Here is a 21,948-nt window from a genome sequence, read left to right as displayed (position 1 = left end):
CACAATGCACAAAGTACTTTCGTCAACCTGTAAGTGTATTTGTCTATCAGACAGGAAGCAATGTCTACCAGATTTTATTGATACATCATTAGAAGTCTAAATCTAAGTGGTTTAAACTGGGAGCCAAGAACTCTTCACTTCTTGAACTATCACTGTCTACAAGGAAGTCCACAAGAAAGTAGACCTACAGTCAATTTGGGCCATATTAATGGCTTTTCTAGTCAGAGCGTTTGGTCACTGAATGCTGCTGTCAGGTGTTGTCAGTGAAGGCCTGATGTAGGTGCAAAATAAGAAACGTCCTTGTTTAAAAAAGTAACAACAAAGGAAAAAACTCATCTCTGCCAGGGTTTGTGGAACATTATGGTCATGCTATAGTTATTTCAATTACTGCCTATTTATGCTTTCACAGATTGCTTTAATGTTCTAATGGCTTTTCTTTTATTATTATTATTGTTGTTAGCATGCAGGCTATTTAGGTTAAGGCTAACTTAGGTGTGCTTACTCAAACTGTTGTCACCGTTGGATGTAAGCAGGGGCTTCTTTGCTCAGAGGCATCATAGTGCTTACCTTTTTTGTGTTCTTCAATTACATGTTAAATTATTTTTCTCAAGCTTGTATACCATAATAATCTTTATCAGCAGTAGGAGTTCTTTTAGCTAGGTACACCTTAGGAAAACTACATATAAATTATTAGCATAATAGTAATTATAGTAATATACTTATAGTAATTATACTATAAATTAAACAGTAATTATACTATAACACTCTGTTTTAGTAACCTTTTGCTATTGTGGCATCTTCTAAGTGATGCGATTGACAAAAGACAGTGAAGAAGGCTACTGCTCAGTGCATTCAGCGGTACATACAGTATTACAAGCCACATATTCCTGTTAATGATACACAATAAGATCTTTGATAACAAGGTCACGTATTTGATTTCTCCCACAAATACTAGCAGTAAATATTGTAAATACTTTTAAATATTCTTCTTGTGGTTAGAAATTTTTATGTGCTTTTCCTGCACTCATATTCATAAAGGAAAGGTGCTGGGAGAGAAAAAGCTCCCGAATATCCAGTACAGCATAAGTAACATCAAATATTGGCTTTGTTTATGTATAAGTTCATTGCAGTTAATTACGAGGTCTGTTGATTCAAAATATATTTGTTTTGTATGATCAGATTTTACACATTTTTACTTCAGGGCCTTGAATACACAGGCTTCAATTCTGTGGAGCAGCAAAGCAGTTGGTATTAAATCTGGGATGAAGGGAATGCTTTAGCTTTCAGCTGCAAAGCTTGTTGCTGTTAGAGACTGCTAACAGCTAACACAGCATTACTGTTGTTCTTCAAATGCTCTGACAGGAAATAGATTGGCACAAGGATGCTCTAATAATGCCCATTTCTTGTATCTTGCCAACATAGAGATTTTGGCAGCTCTGGCATAGAGGAAGGGAGAGCCACAGCAGTAGGGGTCAGAATAGGATGGCACAGGTGCCACAGTGCATGGCCAGATTTTGACCTGCCAGAATGCAGCTGAGAGTGTAGAGCTATGACTTCTTAAATGGAAGTACATCTCTGATAACCCGGTCATTCATAACTTAGGGTCACAATATTTATACTCTTAACATCTGATCAAAAACCTGTAAATACTTTTATATTCATATTCAGGCTGCTTATTCAGGTGTTTTATAGTTTTGATTATGGAAAATAAAGACTGGTTCTTAGCTTCCCCTAAGACTGCTTCATTGAACATAGAGCCTCCCACACTCCCACCCTTTGTCAGCCAGCCAGCAGTGAAACAGCTCCCCACTGCCAGGTTGCAATAACAAGCGTGAGAGTCCTGACGGTGGTTTTTAACAGCAGTACTTCACCATCTGCATCAGCATTTTGCTTTTATAGGGTTTTGAGAAATGCTTAGTGTTCTTTTATGAAGAAGAGAAACAATGCCATTTTCATGCCAATGAAAATGAGTGCTAGGAAACCCTGTGACTTCACAGCATGGAAGGCAATGCACCAAACTTAAGAATAGCATGAAAATCCTTGGTGTGTGTCTTCAAACTGACATGGAGGAAATAATCGTTGTTACTTTTGACATATTCCATCTGTTAGCACTAGGACTTTAAAATTATAAATTTTAGAATTTTGAAACTCCAAAATTACTTTAGAATATACCTTTTGCAGGAAGACAATAGTGCATGCAAATAAGGTAATAGTGACACTTTATAGGCAATCACATCTAAGCTTTGTTTTGTACTTAGAAATTAAGGTTTTAATAAAATTTATTATCAGTAAGCATTTTAAAAGGTGTATTTTTAGCATCATTTAGCTATTCGAAATAGTTAGCTTTAAAAAGGATTCCTTTAAAATTTGTTTCTGCAAATTATTAATTATTGAACTACATGAAAACTAATTAGCGTTATGCTGTCAGAAAAGAAAATCAAATTGACTTTCTAAGGCTTTTGTTTCAAAGAGGCAAATACACTCTGTGGCAGTTCTTAGGTCCGAGCTTGCCCCCTCTGCCTGCCCCAGGATCACTCTTCTGGTTCTCTCCTGGGTTGTAGCCATGTGGCCAGGTGCTAGCAGAAGGGCCCTGCCAGGCTGTAAGCTTACCATGCAGCGCTTTCCTAAGTTGCCTTCTTCCTTTAGGTGGTAGATATATTGCATCGTGAGGTCACTGGTAAATCCAGTCAGTACCTGCTCTCTGTATAATTAACTTAATTGGCAGAATATCCGATTTCCTTTAGAAACACCATCAGTTAATTGTGTTCTCAGTTATTCCACCCCCTTTTGCTGCAAAAACTGCACTGAATGCAGTAGGGTAAGCCCTCAAATTTACACTAATAAGTGTTAATAAAAATGATTCAGTTCCCACCCCTGCTCTACCTTTATGCTCTTGTGCTTCGACAGCGAGCTTTACAGTGTATTTTGCACTGTGTAGAGTTGGACTCTGTTATTCCCATTAAGTTTCCTTTGGAGCTGAATTCCCTTACAATATTCACTTCTTTGCTCGCATCTTAAAGGAACGTGGGCAGCTGTAGTTGATGAATCTCCAGCTGTTCTATACTGTATTTGCAGTTAGTTAATAGGGGGAAAATATTTCAGAAATTACTTACAATAAACAGTAGGGGGCAACGTTTCCCCGACACTTGCAGAGTTTTTGGCTTCGTTATCCAACCTGCAGAGAAGATGAAAAATAAGCATATTTTCTGCAGTTGTTGTGAAGCTGCCTGAATCTAATACTGACTTCACCATGCTAATCAAAAATGCAGATTATATTTCCTGCATGTTTCTAGGGGAGGAGCAATGCTTAACCAAAAATACTGTGCCTTTGTTTTTGACAACATGTATTTTCTGAAATGCAGGAAATACTGTAAGCAACACATAACCAGTAAGTGCAATAAACTTTCAGTAATCACTGCCATGCTGTTGGGTGATTTCTCCCTGATTCTTTGCTGCTTGGCTTGACTGGAATGACTACCCAGGCAAAGTCCTTAAGGCCTATGGTATAGAAAATTAAATTCCTTCATTGGTTGTCAGAGGAACAGCAGTGACCTGCATTGTGCTGAGGATCCACCCCAGTCCCTCAACAGCTTTAAGTGTGTTTTCTAATGAAATGGAAGCAAATTGCTGGCTTTAATTAAAGCTGATGGTGCTTTTCTCTTAGTTTATTGGTGATGAATGATAGACATTCTGTAAAACCAGCCTGCAGTCCCTGCATGCTGAGTATAAAGCAGAGTCATTAAGATATGTCAAAAGGCAGAGAGCTCTAGCAGAGGCAAGAGAACAGAAGCGCTAAAACACCCAAACAGTAATGCTGGGATATAACAGCGGTAATGGTCCTAACACCGCACGCAAGACAAGACTTAACCTGACCTCTTAGCCCATCTATATGCTGATCTTTGTTCTTCAATTACACTAATTCACAGTTTGAGTCCCAAAGCCCTGTAACTACTTTTTGCTTTTTCACATAATGCTGCTATCTTTATTCTTTGACAGTGGAAAACCAAACGGTACTAACCTGAAAAGGCAAAATAATTACCATGTGTGAGCGTTTGTGTGAGAGGCAGGACGGGCGGAATATTTCAACATTTTATTGCTTTGTACTGTTCTGATGTTCTGTCTCCAGGAAATGTTTATTGTGCATTACAAAATGGCAATGTTGTTCTCCCAGAGGTCTCCCCTCCTCCACTGGTGACTATCCTTCATGCAAGCAGCGATCAGTGCATTACCCCCTCCCTCCCCTCTTTATCACACAAGCATCTAAATACAGATGAGACAATTCTGCAGCACATTTGGTTTCTGGCCTTTTTCTTTACCCTTCTTATTTGTAAGTGCTTTTCACAGCTAAGTCTTTTGTTTGTTCCTTCCCCTCCAATCCTTGTTTCTTCTCTACTTCAGCGGTGATCCCCCTGACTGACTCTGAACACAAGCTACTGCCTTTGCACTTTGCGGTTGATCCTGGGAAAGACTGGGAGTGGGGAAAAGATGACAATGATAACACCAGACTGGCCAAGTAAGACCTTTCTGTAACTTCAGTATTAAGCAGTAAAATGTCCTGAGCCATACCTGATCTAAGTATTGAGAGAACTGCTAACAGAGAGGGCTTTGTTCATGTCTTCTGGTTGCGTGGGAGGCTGCTGTTAAGCTGAGCAGTGCGGCCTCTCCCTGTGAAGTATTGCTTTCTCTTTTGGGGTGTTTTTGACTGTTTGTTCCCTTCTGTTTTCATCCTTAGTTTGATTCTGTCTCTCGAGGCAAAGCTTAATCTTCTGCACAGCTATATGAATGTAACATGGATACGCATACCATCTGAGACACGGGTAAGGTAAACTTTTCCTTAATTTAAACCAAATCAGTGATAACGAGGTACAGTAGGGTGTTGTGTGGAGTAGGCTGCATGGACTGGCCAGCTGCCTAGAACCACCTAGTGTCCTAGCAGCAGAGACAAGTCACTTGTGGCACGCTGTCACTGCCATCTGGCTTGCAGCTTTTCTAGGTTTTTGTTTTTAAAACAGTTACTTGTACATTTTTGCAACTCGTATTTCTGTTCTGAAGTGTATTTTCTAGCTTTATCTTTCTTTTATTTATTTCAGTTCAGAAAAACCTTAAAACAATCATTCTCTCACCAGTTTTCTCAGAACTTTGGCTTGCTCTCCTGGTGCCACTGTTATGTCACCAGTCCCTCGTCTTTTTTGTTTTTGAGAACAGATTTGGACTCCTGGACAGCTCCCAGTGTAGAGTGGCTGACAAAAGGCCGCAGACTGGCACTGAACTGGAGCCTGGTTCTTTCAGAAAACTGCTTTAGAACTGTGCCCAGCTGGCACCTTGTCAGCTGCAAATTTCTCTGCAAATTACATTGAATAGATTGAGAGGTTAGTCTAGAGGCAAAAGGTTGCTAGGAGAGGATGGAGGTGATTTAGACAGCCTACACAGATGGTATTTGAAAGGAGGAACACAACACAAAAGGAGACAGGATTTAACAAGCTGCAGGAGGGGAAAAAAATCCATTTTTCTACAGTTTCACCCTAATGTGGTAGCCACCACATCAGAAAAAGGAGAAGCAAAATGATCCTGTAATTGTAAACTGTGAACCTGAAACCTGTGGGACTGGGGTTGCCTCTCCCTGCTTTGGATTTGCCATGCGAGCATGGGCAAGTCACTTCAGCATTCATTTCCACCTTTGCCAAGTGACAGCTCTGCTCCCAGCTGGTTGACGAGGTGCTCAGGGATTCTAGAGAAACAACATCTAAGCACTTGGGGACAAGAGGTACGCATTTCTGTAGTGGAAATAAATACATCTCCAGAGCTATCCTACTTCATTATGTTTTGTATGCATGTTTTGAACTTAACTTCAGCAGATTATAGCTTCATGATGTTTGAATGCAAGACTAAATTTTGCAGGACTAAATAAATGCAGCCAAATTTTAAAGTTCTTAGGATCCTTGTAACTGCATTTTCAAGAAGATGCTTTATCACCTTACCTAAAACGTAACTTGGAACTCATGCTCCTTACATCAGTTTTACCTGCATTGTATTTCCAGTAAGAACAAATAGATAAAGAACTAATAGATATCTCATTGTATTCTTCAGTCCATTTGCTTAAGTTTAATATTTAACATGTTAGGCAAGTTGTTTAGCTCTGGGGCATTGTAACTTCAGTTTTCATGCACAGGAACCTGAACATTAATTTATGTAAGGTGTTTTGTGAACATTGTGAATTTTGAAATATTACTGCAGACAGGTTTGTGTGCTGCATCCCCCTCACAGCTTTCAGCAGAACCTCGCTTCCTTCCCATCAGTGGTAGCAGTTTCTTTCTAGGCTGTCTCCCGCCTGGCTGAGAGGCAGCAAGCATTGAGGATGCTTCCAGTGCAGTGGCTGAGCTCTATACACTGGTCAGCCGCTCAGCTAGTCAACGCAACCAGGGAAGCTGAGCTGCAGACCCCTGGACAGGAGCACTAACTTGCCTCTCTCTGTTATTCAGACACTGATTTTCACAGAACATCTGGCTGACTGACCTCTACTCTACAAATGTGCTTGAAATGAGCCAGGATTGTAGGATCAAGCAAGATAGATAGCACAGACAAATAAGTGAAGAAACAAGTCTAAAATGTCAGTGTGTAAATTAAAAAGTAGGCTTTTAAAATCAATGTCAAAGTCTATATTAGATTTGTCTTTTTTGCATGGACTCCTTATATGAAACTGATTTTGCTGTACCTAATTATAGTTAATTTTCCATAGCAGGCCCCTTTGGCTCAACCAGAATCCCCTACAGCTTCAGCTGGGGAAGATGTTCAGTCTCTGGCTGACTCAATGGACTCGGACCGAGATTCCATCTGTAGTAATTCCAACGGCAATAATGGCAAAAACAGTAAAGAAAAAGAAAAGGACAAACAGAGGAAAGATAAAGACAAAAACAGGACGGATTCAGTTGCCAATAAAATAGGAAGCCTCAGTAAAAGCCTGGGAATTAAACTGAAAAAGAATATGGGTGGTCTCGGAGGCCTGGTGCATGGTAAAATGAGCAGGGCAAATTCAGGAAATGGGAAAAATGGTGACACCGTAGAGAAAGTCAAAGAGAAGAAGTCTAAGTCTCGAAAAGGGAGCAAAGAGGAATCTGGACAGTCTGCAAGCACTTCTCCATCTGAAAAGACCACTCCATCTCCTACTGACAGAGCTAGCAACTCACCCATTGAGAAGATGAACACTAAATCTTTCTCCGACAAGCAGTCTGACCCATGGAAGTACAGCACTGATGTGAAACTCAGCCTCAATATTTTGAGAGCTGCCATGCAGGGTGAACGGAAGTTTATTTTTGCTGGCCTTCTTTTGACCAGCCATAGGCATCAGTTCCACGAGGAGATGATAGGTTATTACCTGACCAGCGCACAGGAGCGTTTCAATGCAGAGCAGGAACAGAAAAGAAAGGATGCTGAGAAGAAGGCTGCACTGAATGGGTCCTCTACCAAGAAACTGGAGCCAGAAGCATATTCAAAAGAGAAGTTAGAAGCATCTCCTCAGGATAGGGCATCACCTGTCTTGCCTCAAAGCCATACAACTCAACTGGTTTTAAAATTTAAAGATCGCACTAGTCCCACACCTGGGTCATTTTCTTCACCTAGTAACGGTGCTAAGAGAAGCGGCCCCATCCCAGTCTCTGCCCACTATAGCCATACACCACCTGTTCAAAGGCAAAGCGTCATCCATCTGCATGATGTCAACTCCAAGCCATCGAGCTTCCAAGATGATACCTACAAGCCAGTTGTCGGCACCTTAAAAACCTGTGCCACGTACCCCCAGCAGAACAGATCCCTGTCTTCTCAGAGCTACAGCCCAGCCCGGATATCTGGAATCCGTACAGTGAACACAGTGGAATCGCTGAGCTATGCCATGCCTACTGAACACAAGTCTCAGACATACACAAATGGATTCAATACCGGCGATATTAGAGACTGCTTAGAATATGCTGATGAGGATGCTCCTCAGACCTGGTTGAACAATGATAAAAACCAAGGCAGAAGCACAGTTTGCCCAATATATCCCATCCAGCAGAACCGCTGTAAGAAGGATAACTGTTCCTTTTATGGTCGTCCTGAGACTGAAAATTACTGTTCATACTGCTACAAAGAAGAGTTGAAGCGCAGGGAGAGAGAAAGCAAGGGACACAGGCATTGAGGATTCTTCTGTGACTATTTAGTTTTATCATTTTCTTACTTACAAAGTAAACAGTGTTGAATTGCAGTAAAAGGAATCCTTACAAAAAGAATAAAGGATTGATGAGTAAATTAGTGTCTAGCTTTTCGCTTTTCCGGGGCAATGAGGAAATAATAGGATTAATTTATCATAAAAAAAATATATATATTATTTTCCATTTTGTCAGTGTCTTTTTTACATATAATGGTAAGCTGAAGGGTTGTTTACTTCTTTGTCAGTGCTGTGTATATGTTTGGTCAAAAATTTACTAATGGTGCCTGAATTTACACTGACATCACTCAGGTAGTAGTATGATAGGGGAAAGTCATAATACTGGAGATGTGGTGTTGCAGTAGGGTAGTATCTGCCTTGTAAACATTTGAAATTCTATAGTGATTATGAGAGTATTTTTTTTCCTCAGTAAAAGTTAAATTTTTAATAGTTTTTTTTTTTTTTTCCTTCAGGAGAGTAGTGGGTTTTGCATAATGCACATTTTTAACATGGCAGCATATTACATTATTACTAATGTTTGTACTTTAGTCTGAAATTTTAGTCTGGAACGATTCTAGGAAACTGGAAGTGAAAGGTCTGAATTCATGAAGGCTGTAGCTTTTCCTAATTTTAAGTTCTTACCAGTTATTTCTATGTTTCCATGAAAAAGTAGATTTGAGCCAATTTTATTTCTACTGATTTTTTAAACAAGTTTTATAAAAGATACATTATGACCTGCAAGACTTCACTTCCTAAAAAACAAAAAAACAAACAAAAAAAACCCTACACGTAGTATGGTTTCGGGCACTGGAATCTCAGTTCTATTTTCATTGTTATTAAAATTGGAAGAAATATTAAAATAAGAAAAATGAGGTTTGAAAAATTTGATGGCTAGCTAGGAAATTTAGGATTAGTTTAGTGCTGAATGAACTGCTTGTCCAAAAATGTATCGCATCAGTGGATTCCCTTAACCATTATATGAGGTTAATCATTATTTATTCCTTTTCCAACATCGTTGTTTGTTAGTTGTTGCCGACATAATTACTTCTGAGCATTTGTTGACAACACTTGACTCTCCCTATTTTTTTAGTCGTCTCCTGCAGTGAGTTCTTTATCTGCCAGGAGGCTCCAAGATGGCTATAAAGTACCTCCAAGTATGATCCTCCTAGTGCAGATTTGCACAAGTCTGAAACCAAATATTTATGTAAGTTTTTGGAGTCCCTTTGAAAATACAACTTTGTTCATAGAAACATTTCTGTAAAACACACCAGAAATACTGTTAAAGTAGATGTATGAAATTAGCAAGTCTTCCTGATAACAGCATATGCAGTTTTTACACCCCTCTACTGCCTACTGACAGAATATAATAAGAAGTTACACTTGAAAGCAATGGTTCATCTACTGTCTACCTATGGGTTTTTTTTGAGAAAGATCTCATTTTCCACAAATAAGTGAAGTGTTGCCTTCAAGACTACTTGCTCTGCCAAGTAAAGGTGCAGAACATGAGCTTTACCTTACACATTATGGAATAGCACTTCTCTGGCCTGCACAAAAGAGATTCTTTCCCAGGAATCATTTCTCATTCTTTCCTTCTGTACCCTAATTTTTATTCTTTGCATGGGTGATGCCATTTGACTTGTGTCCAGTTAATGTGAGTTAGTCTTGAAGCTAAGCGTGAAGTAGTCTGTGAAAGATGATGCACAATCTAATATTGATGCTCACTTGCTTTCAGGAAAAGCTCATAGGTGTTTGGTAATGTACCACAGAAATTTGTGAAACTGAGCATATGCTTAAAATTGACCATATGTTTAGGTTTTCTGCTGGATGGGAGATTTGAAGAATGCTTTAAAAATAAGTCTGCTAGCCACTTCTAAGAAGTCCTAAAAGCTGTTCCATGAATCCAGACCTGTACTTCATATTTCTTGTAGTATAGTGAGCATACACTGGATGTCACTAAATTTGCAGTCATACATAAAAGGGCAATTTTGGTGAGGTTAATGAAAAGTTAAAACTCAATGTGACTTCTTTGCTTAAGGTAAGCAGATTCTAAATCCCATGTCTCTGGTTGTAAACACTGGTAAACAGTGTCCTTTTTTGGTTAACTGTTGTGATTACATGCAAATTTTCATTGCCAAAGAAATCTGTGATTTCAGATTATGTTAAAGCAAGTCACATTATGTTAAATCAAACATCGTATTTGATTGTATTTGCTGCTGAGATGGATAAAATTGACAGGATAAAACATCAAATGAAGAACTATTCGGGTATTTAGGAATTCTTAAACCGTCAGAGTAGCAGTAGCATTTGATACTCAGAGAAATACTTCTGTGTGAAGTTGTGCTTAAGAAGTCTTACATTAGCAGCAAACTCCACCAGCCCATGTATCTGAGTCAGTTGTATCCTTTTCTGAATGAGGAGAAAAATAACAGCACATATGTAAAACCAAGAAATTACCATGAGAATTTGCTGGTTCCCATTTGTCAAAGGGGTTGTTTCTATAGTATGTTTTAAAGATGTAATATTCCCAAAACAAATAAGTATGCAGAAGGCTAATATTTAGATTATGACTCGCATCTAAATTACTGAATAGAGATTGTGACTGTGTTAGATTATTTTGAGAAATTAATTGGTCCTCCAAATAACAATAGGCTTTTCTATAAAGGATAGCGTTTACTCTCGTCCTTAGTCACTCAAATATTCCCATAAGTATTAACCACTACTGTTTGCTCATTTAAAAAAAAATAATTACATGATGTAATGATAGAACACTTTTTAGTTGTGCCAGTTTCCTCAGAGTCCTTTTCTTGATAACTCTTTATAAAAAGTTTGCTAAATATTCCTGCTTGCTTTGAGAACTTCTTTCAGTTAAAATCTTACCTGTCTTTTCCTCAGTTGTTTCCTCTCTTCCCCTCTCCCCCCAAGAGTTATTGTGATGATAATGATGATGATGATTATTATTGTTATTTTAAATTCTGAGCAGATGCATCTCTATTTGTGTCAGTTTTCTACCAGGGACACCATATTTGGAATTAAACAGTCCAGATACACAGGAACAGTTTCCTTCTGAAGGGAATGTCCCATTAAAAGCAGACTATAGTTACAAAAGCTATTTCCTACCTGTTTTTTTCAGAGAGAATTCCCAACTTTGTGAGTTGTATTCACCAGCCTCGAAAGAAATCATGCCATTCCTTATCTGGCTGTGAGAAAGCATAATCTTCAAATGTATTTTGTTCTTGCACTAAATAGCTAACCTTTGACTGTTCTTTTGTGTCAATTTTTCTTATGTTGAAAACATATCAGTGAGTACATCTCCATGCCTGATCTACCCCCTCTACCTTTCAGAGCTTGTTAGTTACCAATTTGCCCAAGCTGTACAGAAGTCACTTTTGGTTTTGGAGCCCCTGTTCATGTCTTCTGTTAGCTCAAGTGGCTGCAATGCACATGCTTCTTTTTGCAATTGTGTGTGCTTTTTTTTTTTTTTTTCTCCTTGATACACTACCAGATTCCAAAATACAGACTAAATCCTGGGTAGGCTATTCCTTCCCAGAATAGATACAAAATCACTAGGAGATATTTAGGTTGGAAGAAGCTGGAATTTTTCAAATGTGTGTGTGTGTGCAATTTTTCTACTTTAAAAAAGTCTTTAAATCTATTATGCAAACTTTTTTTTTTAATGCAAACTTTTTTTTTTTTTTACTTTGTTCTTAAACTTGGATACAAAGGTCTGCTCATAACAGAGGAGGCTTCTAGTATGTAATATATTTCAATCACACTTTATATTAAAGTTTCGTTTAAAATGCTTTATAAAGAGTTAATAAATATATTGCCAGACTTTACAAGTATTTTTTCAGATGTGGGTATCACTTGCAAGTGGCTAACAAGCAGCTCATTCAGAAGAAGGTGGCATAGATTATCAAAACCAACTTAAGATGTTTTGGATTTTAAAATGATTGATTAATCTTTTGCTAATATAGTTCATTGAGCCTTATAAGTGCAATGGAATATAATGCGTGACCCAGCTTTCTTTAGCACTTGGTCCTTTCTTCCCAAGTCAAAGATAGCATAAGAAGAATCAGTTAAAGAAAGATGCTATATTTGGAAGGTTTTGTGTTGCTTACTTCTTAATAAGTCTAACTAGGCCAAGTGAAGTCTTCAGAGTCGTCTTTTCTAAAACTGCAAAACTCATGAGATGAGCAGTGGTACTTGATACAGAAAGCGTTGAGGAGAGATGCTTAACGTGGATTTGTGCACCATTTGACTGCAGATCGAAGCAGTCTGCTGAGGCAATATTAGTCCTTGTACATACAGGCATATTCAGGGTAATCTACTTCTCTTGTGATGATGAATGTGTAGATATCAAAAAATGCACAGCATGGATCTGACAAAATACTGCCCTCCAACTCTGATTCTGCAAGCAATTACACTGGTGCTCAACTTCACCAATATGAATAGTCTTCCTGATGTCAAGGAGACTGCACATTTTCAGAAACTTAACATAACTGTTAAGAAACTTACCATAAATGTTTGTGGGATCAAGGCCTGAGCCCTTTAGCCAGTGTTTGTTCCCCTCAGGCTGCCAGTTGTTGCTCTTCCAGTGAGAGAATCGATGAGAATTTTGCCTGAGGTGTAGGGGGATGCCTTAGGCCTCTTGGATGAAATCTGCTGTCCTTTGAAATCTGTGAACAGAATGCTGTCAGCAGTGGGGGCCTTAAACCAGGTGCTTCACAGACGCACAGCTTGAAAGCTGGATGTGAGAATAGAGTATGAGCTAGTATGGGAGTAAGGTCTTCATAACACTGGGAATGTTTTTGCACAGTTAGAAACCCGTATGTTGATAGAAACCACAATAATCTCAAATAAACGTAGGTCCAGTAAAGCAAAATAACTGATGCTGATTGTAGATGGCTTTTCAGCTTAATGTATTTTAAGTCTCTGTCAGTGTACCTGAAGCATATTTCTTTTAAGGTATGGCAGCTTACATAGAGGATCACCAAATGGTATACAGCATAGAATTTAAATTATTTCAATAACAGGCACTAATATTGATTTTAATTTGCACATTAATTTCCAGTGTATATGACTAAAAATACTATATTGTTATAAATGAGAGGAAAAAACCACAAAGGTGTTTCTAAGTATGTTCTGTTTGTAGACTTAAGGCTGTATTATGTTGGAATTTTACAAGCCAAGTTTAAATTGTAATATAGAAATTATTTTTATATTATTTTCAAAATATGCTACAGAGCAATATTTTGCGCCTTTATTATAAACAGGGTCATCATTTTAGTAGGTTACCTTCCAAAGTGCTGGTAGAAATTAACCATGAAAAGAAAGCTTTGTAAAAATGTACTTGTTTCTAACTGCTCTGTCTGTTGTGCACATCTATGTCTAATGAGAGTTGAATATACAATTTTTTTTAATTGAAAAGCTTTAAATTTTTCTTTATATATTTTGGTACAACACTATTGCTCCCTGTCTCCTTCCACTCTTCTTTCCAGTCCCTACAAGTAGCCACTTTTATAAGCAGCTTCTGAATAAACATTCATCTGGAAAGTTTTCTTACCAAATGAAACATTTCTGCGCAGATATTAATTGACTTGGGACGTTCATAACACACCCTGAATCCACTGAATTAGGATTATTTTCCTTTTCTGAAAAAAAGAACAGTGGATTTATTATACCTTCCAAATGAATATCAAGAATTAATAATCAGTGCAATCATCTAGCATGTGTAGGGAGAAAATCACTCTAGATCATATAAATATCATCCTCTAATTGGCAGATACATCGTGTCTTGATATATATATCAAATGTGTTGTCTCCCTGCAGATTAAAGTGTTCAGATTTCATTCCTAAATATTTTTTTGTACTGTACATATTGATTAATGGTGAAGTGTGCAAAAAAAGGCTTTGCAAACTAATGTATATGTTAAGGTGGGAGTCGGTATAGCTTTTAAAATTCCATAACTTCTATGATTTGATTTGTTGGGCGTGGGTGGGTGGGGTGGTGTTTGTTTGTTTTAAGAATTTCCTATTAAGGTATGTACTGCAACCAAAAATGTCAAATCTGGATGCCTAATGTTAGGATTCTGCATCTAGGTTTCTCCTAATGAATAGACAGACATACAGGTTTTAATGTTACTGAACAGCAATTTCTGTGGGAGCACAAGCTCTTTCTTGGTTTCAGAAAATCAAGTGGGCATCACTCCAACACACATTCAGGGCTTTTCTTTAATATTCTACTCTTCCATTCACTCAATGGAAATTACATTTCATCTTCAGCGATTTTCCATGTATGAACAAATAATTGGGCTTGTTCTTAAGGTGATTGCTTGAATATGGAGAGACTTGCTTTCTACCAAAACACCATATCATTGTACGTTTAACTACTGCATTCATAACAGGCCTAGGGTATTCCACTGATTTGGGGCAGGGGAGGGATATAAACCTTTTTTTCTTGGATATCATGATTACTTTTTTTTTTTTCCTTCTGAAGTAGATATGCTATTCTGATTGCTGTTTTTTCTCCCATTACCTGAATGCATGTACTGTACCAAGTGAATTGAAATGGCTGATGCACATTTTGCACTGTGGAAAACACAATATGGGTAAAAGCCACTGGGTTCCAAACAGCCTTAAAATTATGACTCTCTGGGGACTGAGAGTCACTTAACTGGATGCAGCCTCCGTCCCACTTCCTCATTTAGCCAAGAGAGTAAAACACTTTAGCCTGCTGTAGTCTGCATAAGGGTCTGCATACTCATCTAAATAACCTGTCATTTTTGAAGACATTTTTATTTTAAAAAAATTACAATTTGTTGATAACCGTCAGTGTGTCAGAAAACCTTGGTCAAAAAAAGCAACAAGGGTAAAAATAGTCGAATGGTGGGTAGTGTAGTAACCATGGCACCAAAGTACTAAACAAGGGAAAACAGTTGTTTTATCAAAAAACTATTTCCTGTGAAGACTGGAAGCTATGTACATCTTCCTGTATTCTGGGAAAGCACAGAAACGTGTTGCTGTTCATCTCTGCATCTACTCTAGCCTCTTACTTTGATGCAGAAGCTCACTACTGGGGAGGAATGGAGAGAACAATGGCAGGTTTGCTTCTCTCATTAAGTGAATGCTATTGTAATGGCAGGAGCATCTGAAATTGCAAAAGTGTGATCCACTGTTAGAACTAGACTTAGTGCCTAAGATGCTTCTCTGTGAGAGCTGTGTATTTAATTTTTCCTTTTCCCCTTTCAAATGATTTTTTTTTTTAAAGCAGGAAATTCAAAAAAGGGAAGAGAAAAGAAAAAAAGCTTGTTGCTTGTATGATAATGACCCAGTTCTTTGTTTGTGTGGAAAATCAATGTAAACATGAAAATGGAGTTATACGGGAGTTGCATTTTCCTTCTCAGACAACTGAGAGGTAAAAGGCACCTTTTGAGGTAAATCTCATGAAAGTGCTTTGCCACAGAATAAAATTAGAATCCTTTGGCATAGAAATTCTGCCCAATGAAGCCTGGCAGTGTGTCAGGAGCCTGAGAGCCACGGCCAGCCTAGCTGAAACAGATACAGTTCCTTCTGGATGGTGGTGTCTAAACAGTATCTCCGCAGTACAGATGGAGTGAACACTGCCTTGTTGTCATTTGCCTCTAGGTTTGAGTAACACAAAGCCTCTTCCCCATGCTTTTGGGTAAAATATGCAGGAGATGCTGCAGCAAACCGTAGCATCTCAGGCTAAAAGTGTGCCCTATGTCTCCTTTCAATATGGGTTTGCAATCAGGTATGAACTGAAACACAGCCATGTGGGCGTAATAGAACCGCTCGTCTCTCAACTTTGCAAACTGTATGCACTTATGTTTTAATACTAACAAAAATGAAGGAATGATTTTGGTTTTGTTGCTCAAGATTCCGAGTACTGTAAATACAGCCTTTGTATAATGCACAAAGTGCATGTACAGTACAGAAAACGCTGTTCCCGTGGAGCCTCTCAAGGAGCTTTGCATGTACATGATACCAATCTCAGTTCATTCATCACAAACCAAGGAGAACAAACAAGATTTAAGCCCAGATTAAGTAATGAATGGAATTAGACACTCAAACCTAAACATTGAGGAGTTCCCAGCCACAGCTGGGACCATAGGCCAGCTTTGAGTTTTGTAGAAAACTCTGTCCAAATCATGTAGGTTAGGTCTGTGCTCTTTCCCGGGGAGGAGCAGTTACTTCCATGTGTTTTTCAAGCCCACTGTTCTTACCCTGGTAACTCCATGTTGTGTTTGTAATGTGCCAGCCTTACCATGATTCAGCTGTGATGCAGTTTTTCAGAACTGTATGGCTCTTGTGTTCCTGTTGGGATCAATCTAGAGCTTTATTGTTCAATTTCAAGTAGTAAGTTACTGTTATAAACTTTTTGTGACATCTTGAAGTTAACTGTTGCATGGCTGAAAGACTTTGTTCTCCTTGGAAGGCCTTGTTCCTCCTCCTTGATTCTTGTGACTGACATTTTTGTATGGGAACAGTTGAATGAAGCATTAAAAAGATCAATGCAATTCACATGTATTTCTGACATTCGGTATACTTTTTTATGTGTGCATCCTACACAGTCCAGTGTTGTTACAACCCAATGCTTCTCAGATAAGGGCAAATTTTGTAGGACAATCCAAAGTACTTTACATAAAAGGTATACAAAAGGGACGAGTAGTGATTTGATCACAACTTTATACTATATAATGTGCCCTCCCCAAATTGCTTGTATATGTTATTTTGCTACCTGCTAATATTTTTCCTTTCACATTCTACTTCCCTAGCCAAGTCCTAAAGCTCTTTCTTCTCATTTGTGCAGGATATTTTTTAAGCCTCTGGCAGATTTTTCTTCTATGTTAAGTTTGCATATGGAGCGGCTTGTCTGCACAAAGATTTGAAATAGCATGGATGTCACACTCTTAGTTTATAGAAGTTCATTTACTCATTAACAAAAGGTCTCTGTTCAATTATATAACCAAAGCTAATTAATTGTAAAAATGAGGACAGGTAATGTGACCCTTTCTAATAACCTAGCAAAGTCAGCATTTTTAAAACCGAAGAAATGTATGATAAATGTATTTGTCACTTCAGTCCATGTTTCAAAGAAAGATAGTTGGCTCTCACCAAAGCTTAAGTAAGGTTAACAAGGAATAAAGAAGACTCGCTATTTTTTTGTTGGCTAGTGTCCTGGTTTCAGAATTCAACTTTCTGGTAGGCACACCACCTTTCTTATTTTTCAGAGCTTGAGTTTCTTACTGTCTTCTGTAAGTTTATACTATTTTAGCAAAGATTGATTTTGGATTTAAAAAAAAAAAAAGTATATATATCAGAAATTTATTTAAAGCTGAAGTGACTTTACAGGTTTCTCCATATTTGACAATTTTCATGCAAAACATGGTGTATGAATGAAGTGAATTTATCTTTTTCCATTGCCTTCCCTATTCATAATTTAAAGATGCTATTGGTTGCAGTCACTTTTGTCTGCAAAGAAAACACTTGATCATTTTTAAGCTGCCACATGTTTAAATCCATTTTTCAAATGAAGCGAGCATTAAACAATGTTAAAGGATAATTAATATTTTTTGTTGTGAAACGTGTGAGTTCTTGAGAACCTTTTCTACATACAGTTTTCATTCTAATTCAATTTAAATGTCATTTTTAATCTGATCCATACTTTGACAAAGATGATGTGTAAGAGCTGTTTTTAGCAGTTGGATTGTTACTTTGTAAAGTATTAAGCACTAAACCAATTTTTGCAATAGCTAGTAAAACTTGCTTATGTTTTGAAAAACTTCCAGTTATAACTGTCGCACTTTTTATAGCAGAACTGTATTTAATTTCTTTCTTTTATGAAAGATTACTCCAAGTAACTGATAGCTCTGTAATCTGTGTGAGTTGGCTTCTCCATTATTTGAAACTGAGAGAAGCTATAATGCCTATTCAATAAAATTAATTTATTTCTAAAGTATTTGTTTGCTTGAATTCTTATTTGTGCTTTTTATGCATTCTCCTCAGCGTTATGCTGGGGAAACGCTGAAGCATGGAAGAGGAGCGTGCAGGGAGCATGCTGCAAACCAGTGGGGTTATAATTGGCTCGTCACAAGCTTCCATTCTGTTGCCATAAAGTCACTCAGTTTCAAGATTAATTTGCATAAACTAGGTAATTGGCAAAAGCCAGAAATCAGGCACTGTCAGGCCTGTTCAGCTTTAGTTTTTATGGAGTATTCTGAGCTCCTAGGCTCTAAAGGCACAAGGCCCTCCCATGCAAGGACTGCTGCAACACCTTGGGCTGTGATAGTTGTTACTCTCCTCAGGAAATTCAGGCCTAGAAATGACCATTCATTAATTAACCATTTATTTAAGAACTTTTGTTTCTAACACAAATTTGCATAGTAAGCTTCTGCCTTTGGATCTCATTTCACTCCTGAGTAGTTTGTTGCCCTTGGAGTGCTTGTACCCTGTGACGGGGCCATTCCTTAACCATCTCTGTGTCAAGTTAAATAGCCTGAGCTTTCCAAGGGTGTTGCAAAGGTGTATCTCCAGTTCTACAACCTTTCCCATGCCCATGCTTTGACTCTCCTCCAGCTTTTTAGCATCTCCCTTGATTTGTAGGTACCTGAATCAGACTGACAGGTTTTTTCTAAAACACACTCCAGATTCAACAAGAGTTAATTCAGACAGATCCTGCTGCAGGCTGTGGTAGGAGGTGAGTCAATCATTGCAGCCTTTCTTCTGAATTAGTCTCTGACTCCATGTAAGAATTGATAGTTTTTAAGTTTCAGTACCAGCTTCCCTAACAGAAAACATTGTATGTTTATTCTCGAAGATGTTTTTAGTTTTTTTGGGTATAAGATGTGCAAAGAACTCTCATTCAGTTGCTCTTTGACCTAGTCTTTTTCAGATTTCTTACTTCCTGAGCTAAAGACCTCCATCTGGTGAGTAGCTAAGGGTGTGCATTAATTTTTCCTAAATGTCTGACTTAATCTTTATTGTATCAAGCCCATATGGTTTGTTTGGTTTTTGATTTTTACTGAGCAATCTGTACTAGCACCCTATCATGTATTTTTTTGATAGTAATTCTTTTAAGTACTTTTCCCCCGTGATTGATAAAATTATATGATAGTGTAGGGCTGGCCCTCCTTTGAGACACTGGACTGGTGGCAAAATGTTTGATCAGTTAAACACCTAATCTTTTCCAGTAAGCTAAAAAGTTTTGAAAGGGCCTATTTTCTCTAACACAATACAGTGTTTTGTTTTGTTTTTATTTCACCCTTCTTTCATTCTTGATTAAAATTCCATCTTAACCACTTCATTATTTTGCCTATGTTCACAGTACACCATTACCTTCAGTAGTTGTTGTTTGACAACCTCTTTGAATTGGGGATAAATCAGTGATAAAATAATTTCCAAAACAAAAATCAAAATCTTTCAACACACCTACCTATTCTGCAGTTCTCAAAGGTTCCATGTGCTTCCATCTATTAATGTGCCAGCCTGCCATTAGGATTTCCTTTATTCCTCATGCAAATGTACTGGACCTAATAGGCAGAAAAGAAGCTAAGGATCAGCAGGGGTTATGGAACTGCTCAGATCTATGCATTTGCTGAAGAGTCTTCTTGACTGATACGACCAGACTAACTGTGCTGAGTATTACAGAAGGAATGGCTTAGAAGAGCACTAATGCTGCTCGGAGATCATTGCTCTTCCCAAAACAAATAGTAGAGATGTTCAAAGAAAATTTCCTCTGAAGCTTAATAGCTTTACATCTGTCTCCATCTTCTGACCAGCAGTCAGGGAAACACTGCTACCAGACAGGGAAGAAGGTTTAGGACTCTGTCACAAGAAAAGAAATCAGTGTGCAACTTGAAGAACTGCAAACTGAGAGAGCTTCCCCATGTAAGAGAGCTTCCTCTATGTCAGACAGTGTAGTGCCTACAAAACAGTATTTCTTGTGATAGTTTTCTATTGACTTGACTTCTTAAACCAGCTCATTGTGGGGTAATGTGAATACCAGCACTGGCACAAAGGAAGCATTTGGAGTTCAGAAGAAGGGGAGGAGAGTTGCAGGACCGCCTCCCATGTCAGCAAGCCACAGGATCATACGGTCCAGGCACGTTATAAAACATATCCTTCTGATGGGAGAGAAGATGGAGTAATAGCCAGAGAAGGAAGGGTGCAAGGGTAGAAAATTATCCTTCTATCTGCTAACCCAAGCACAAGCTGAAAGTAAGTACCTAAACTTGCTTAAAAATAAAATGAAATGCAAAATTAAGCCCTTCAACAGTAGCAACTAAAAATCTTGGTCTGCATGTGGTATGTCTAAAGCACTGTATAAATCTGTTTCTTAAGCAAAATAGATTGCCATTTGAACCAAAAATATTTTGAAATACAAATCCTTGGACTATTTAGTAGAGCTATTTGTGGACATAGCTTTAAATGCTAGTTTTAAGGAATATGGGTCTTTATATATAAGGACATTGTAATATTAAACTTCTCTGCCTGGCTGATTGATGCTGGCATTGTGTTACCTTTATTGCAGTGGTACACAAAATAATTCATCTGTCCTCTTTTTGTATCGATTTAGAGGCTACAGTCATGGAATATGTTCAGTATAATCAGATTTCTGCATCCTTCTAGAGCTATATCAACTCCAACAGTGTTGCAGGAAAAAACAAGGCAGATTAGTTTGCAGAACTGGAATTTACACTCAAGAAACACTTCAGGACTTCCATGGGGAAAGGACAGTAAAGCAAAGTAAGGCAGCATGTGTTGAAATCTAGCATTGGTTGTCTTTCCTGATTAGCATCCTAACCAAAATCCAAACACTCGGATTCCCTCAGCCTGTGCTAGCTATATGTTTCCTTTTTACTCAGAAATACTCCGGAGGAATACTCAGTCAATACAGAAGTTTTGAAAATAGCATTGTAATTTATGCTGCTTGTCTCTAATCTCTTCTGTAAGAAGATTTGAACAGGAAAAATGGTGCTAGTAAATAATAGCTTCTTTGGGGCCGTACTGTAAAATGGCTGGGCTTTGGGTGAGCCTCCTTCATGGGTGGTTTGCTTGCTGCATAACCACAGAGTCCTCCCAGACAACTGTTACCAGTTACCATCCGTTGGTCTCCTGCTGTGGGGATGCAGGAAGCACTGCTGGTATTACGTACCACTGGCTGCACAGAAAACTGGTGATGGATGCTCATTCTAATGGCATAGAGTGAAAGTCTGATTTGTTAATGAAAGAAGAGGAACTAGCCCAAATCTGCAGAGTGCTGATAAAAAGGAATTCTCCTCAGCCTGTTGGCATTGGTGCAAGTGATTCCATTTTTGTTCTGTGGTATTGTTTTCCTCACAGACTAACTAGCATTTATAGTGTTGTGGTTTTTTTTTTTTTTTCGGGTAACTTTAGATCCTATAAAAAAAAAAAAAGTACATTAATTTACTAGCAATGTTGTTTAAACGTAGAAGTAGTATCTTTGCTACAGGAAAGCTTTTTTACTTCTCTTTTATTTTTCATTCATTTGCATTTTATACAGATGGCTCAGTCAAACTGCATGAGTAAGTGGAAAACATTTCTAAAAAGGAGCTTTTTTTTTTTGAGTTCCCATGAGTCAAAAAGTCTAAACCTTGAGATTTGAGATTGATAAATTGCAGGAAAGATTACTCATCAGGTAAGCTTTGCCCCTAGCACTGGAGGGCAGCTCTGTAGCCAGAACAGTTAAATAGGATATAATATACTGCTTATCTGACTCAAATATAATA

General features: G+C 38.1%; 1 protein-coding gene across 5 annotated transcripts in view; it reads left to right on the top strand.

Moving 5' to 3' along the window:
- OTUD7A (OTU deubiquitinase 7A) overlaps positions 1 to 8,325 on the top strand; it is a 120,112-nt gene extending 111,787 nt beyond the window's left edge. For 4 of the 5 annotated variants that reach the window (XM_082769113.1, XM_082769114.1, XM_082769115.1 and 1 more), the window contains 3 exons: positions 4,399 to 4,513; positions 4,733 to 4,817; positions 6,737 to 8,325. In XM_082769113.1, coding sequence (XP_082625239.1) covers positions 4,399 to 4,513; positions 4,733 to 4,817; positions 6,737 to 8,170 — 1,634 coding nt within the window. In that variant the 3' untranslated portion in view covers positions 8,171 to 8,325. The remainder of the gene's footprint in view (positions 1 to 4,398; positions 4,514 to 4,732; positions 4,818 to 6,736) is intronic. The other variant, XM_082769117.1, reaches the window with a different exon arrangement.
- Positions 8,326 to 21,948: the final 13,623 nt, after the last annotated feature.

The sequence above is a fragment of the Aythya marila genome (assembly GCF_965140915.1).
Source record: "Aythya marila genome assembly, chromosome: 11".
Lineage (NCBI taxonomy): Eukaryota > Metazoa > Chordata > Aves > Anseriformes > Anatidae > Aythya > Aythya marila.
Note: the sequence above shows the minus strand (reverse complement) of the source record. Positions and strands in the feature narration are given on the sequence as shown.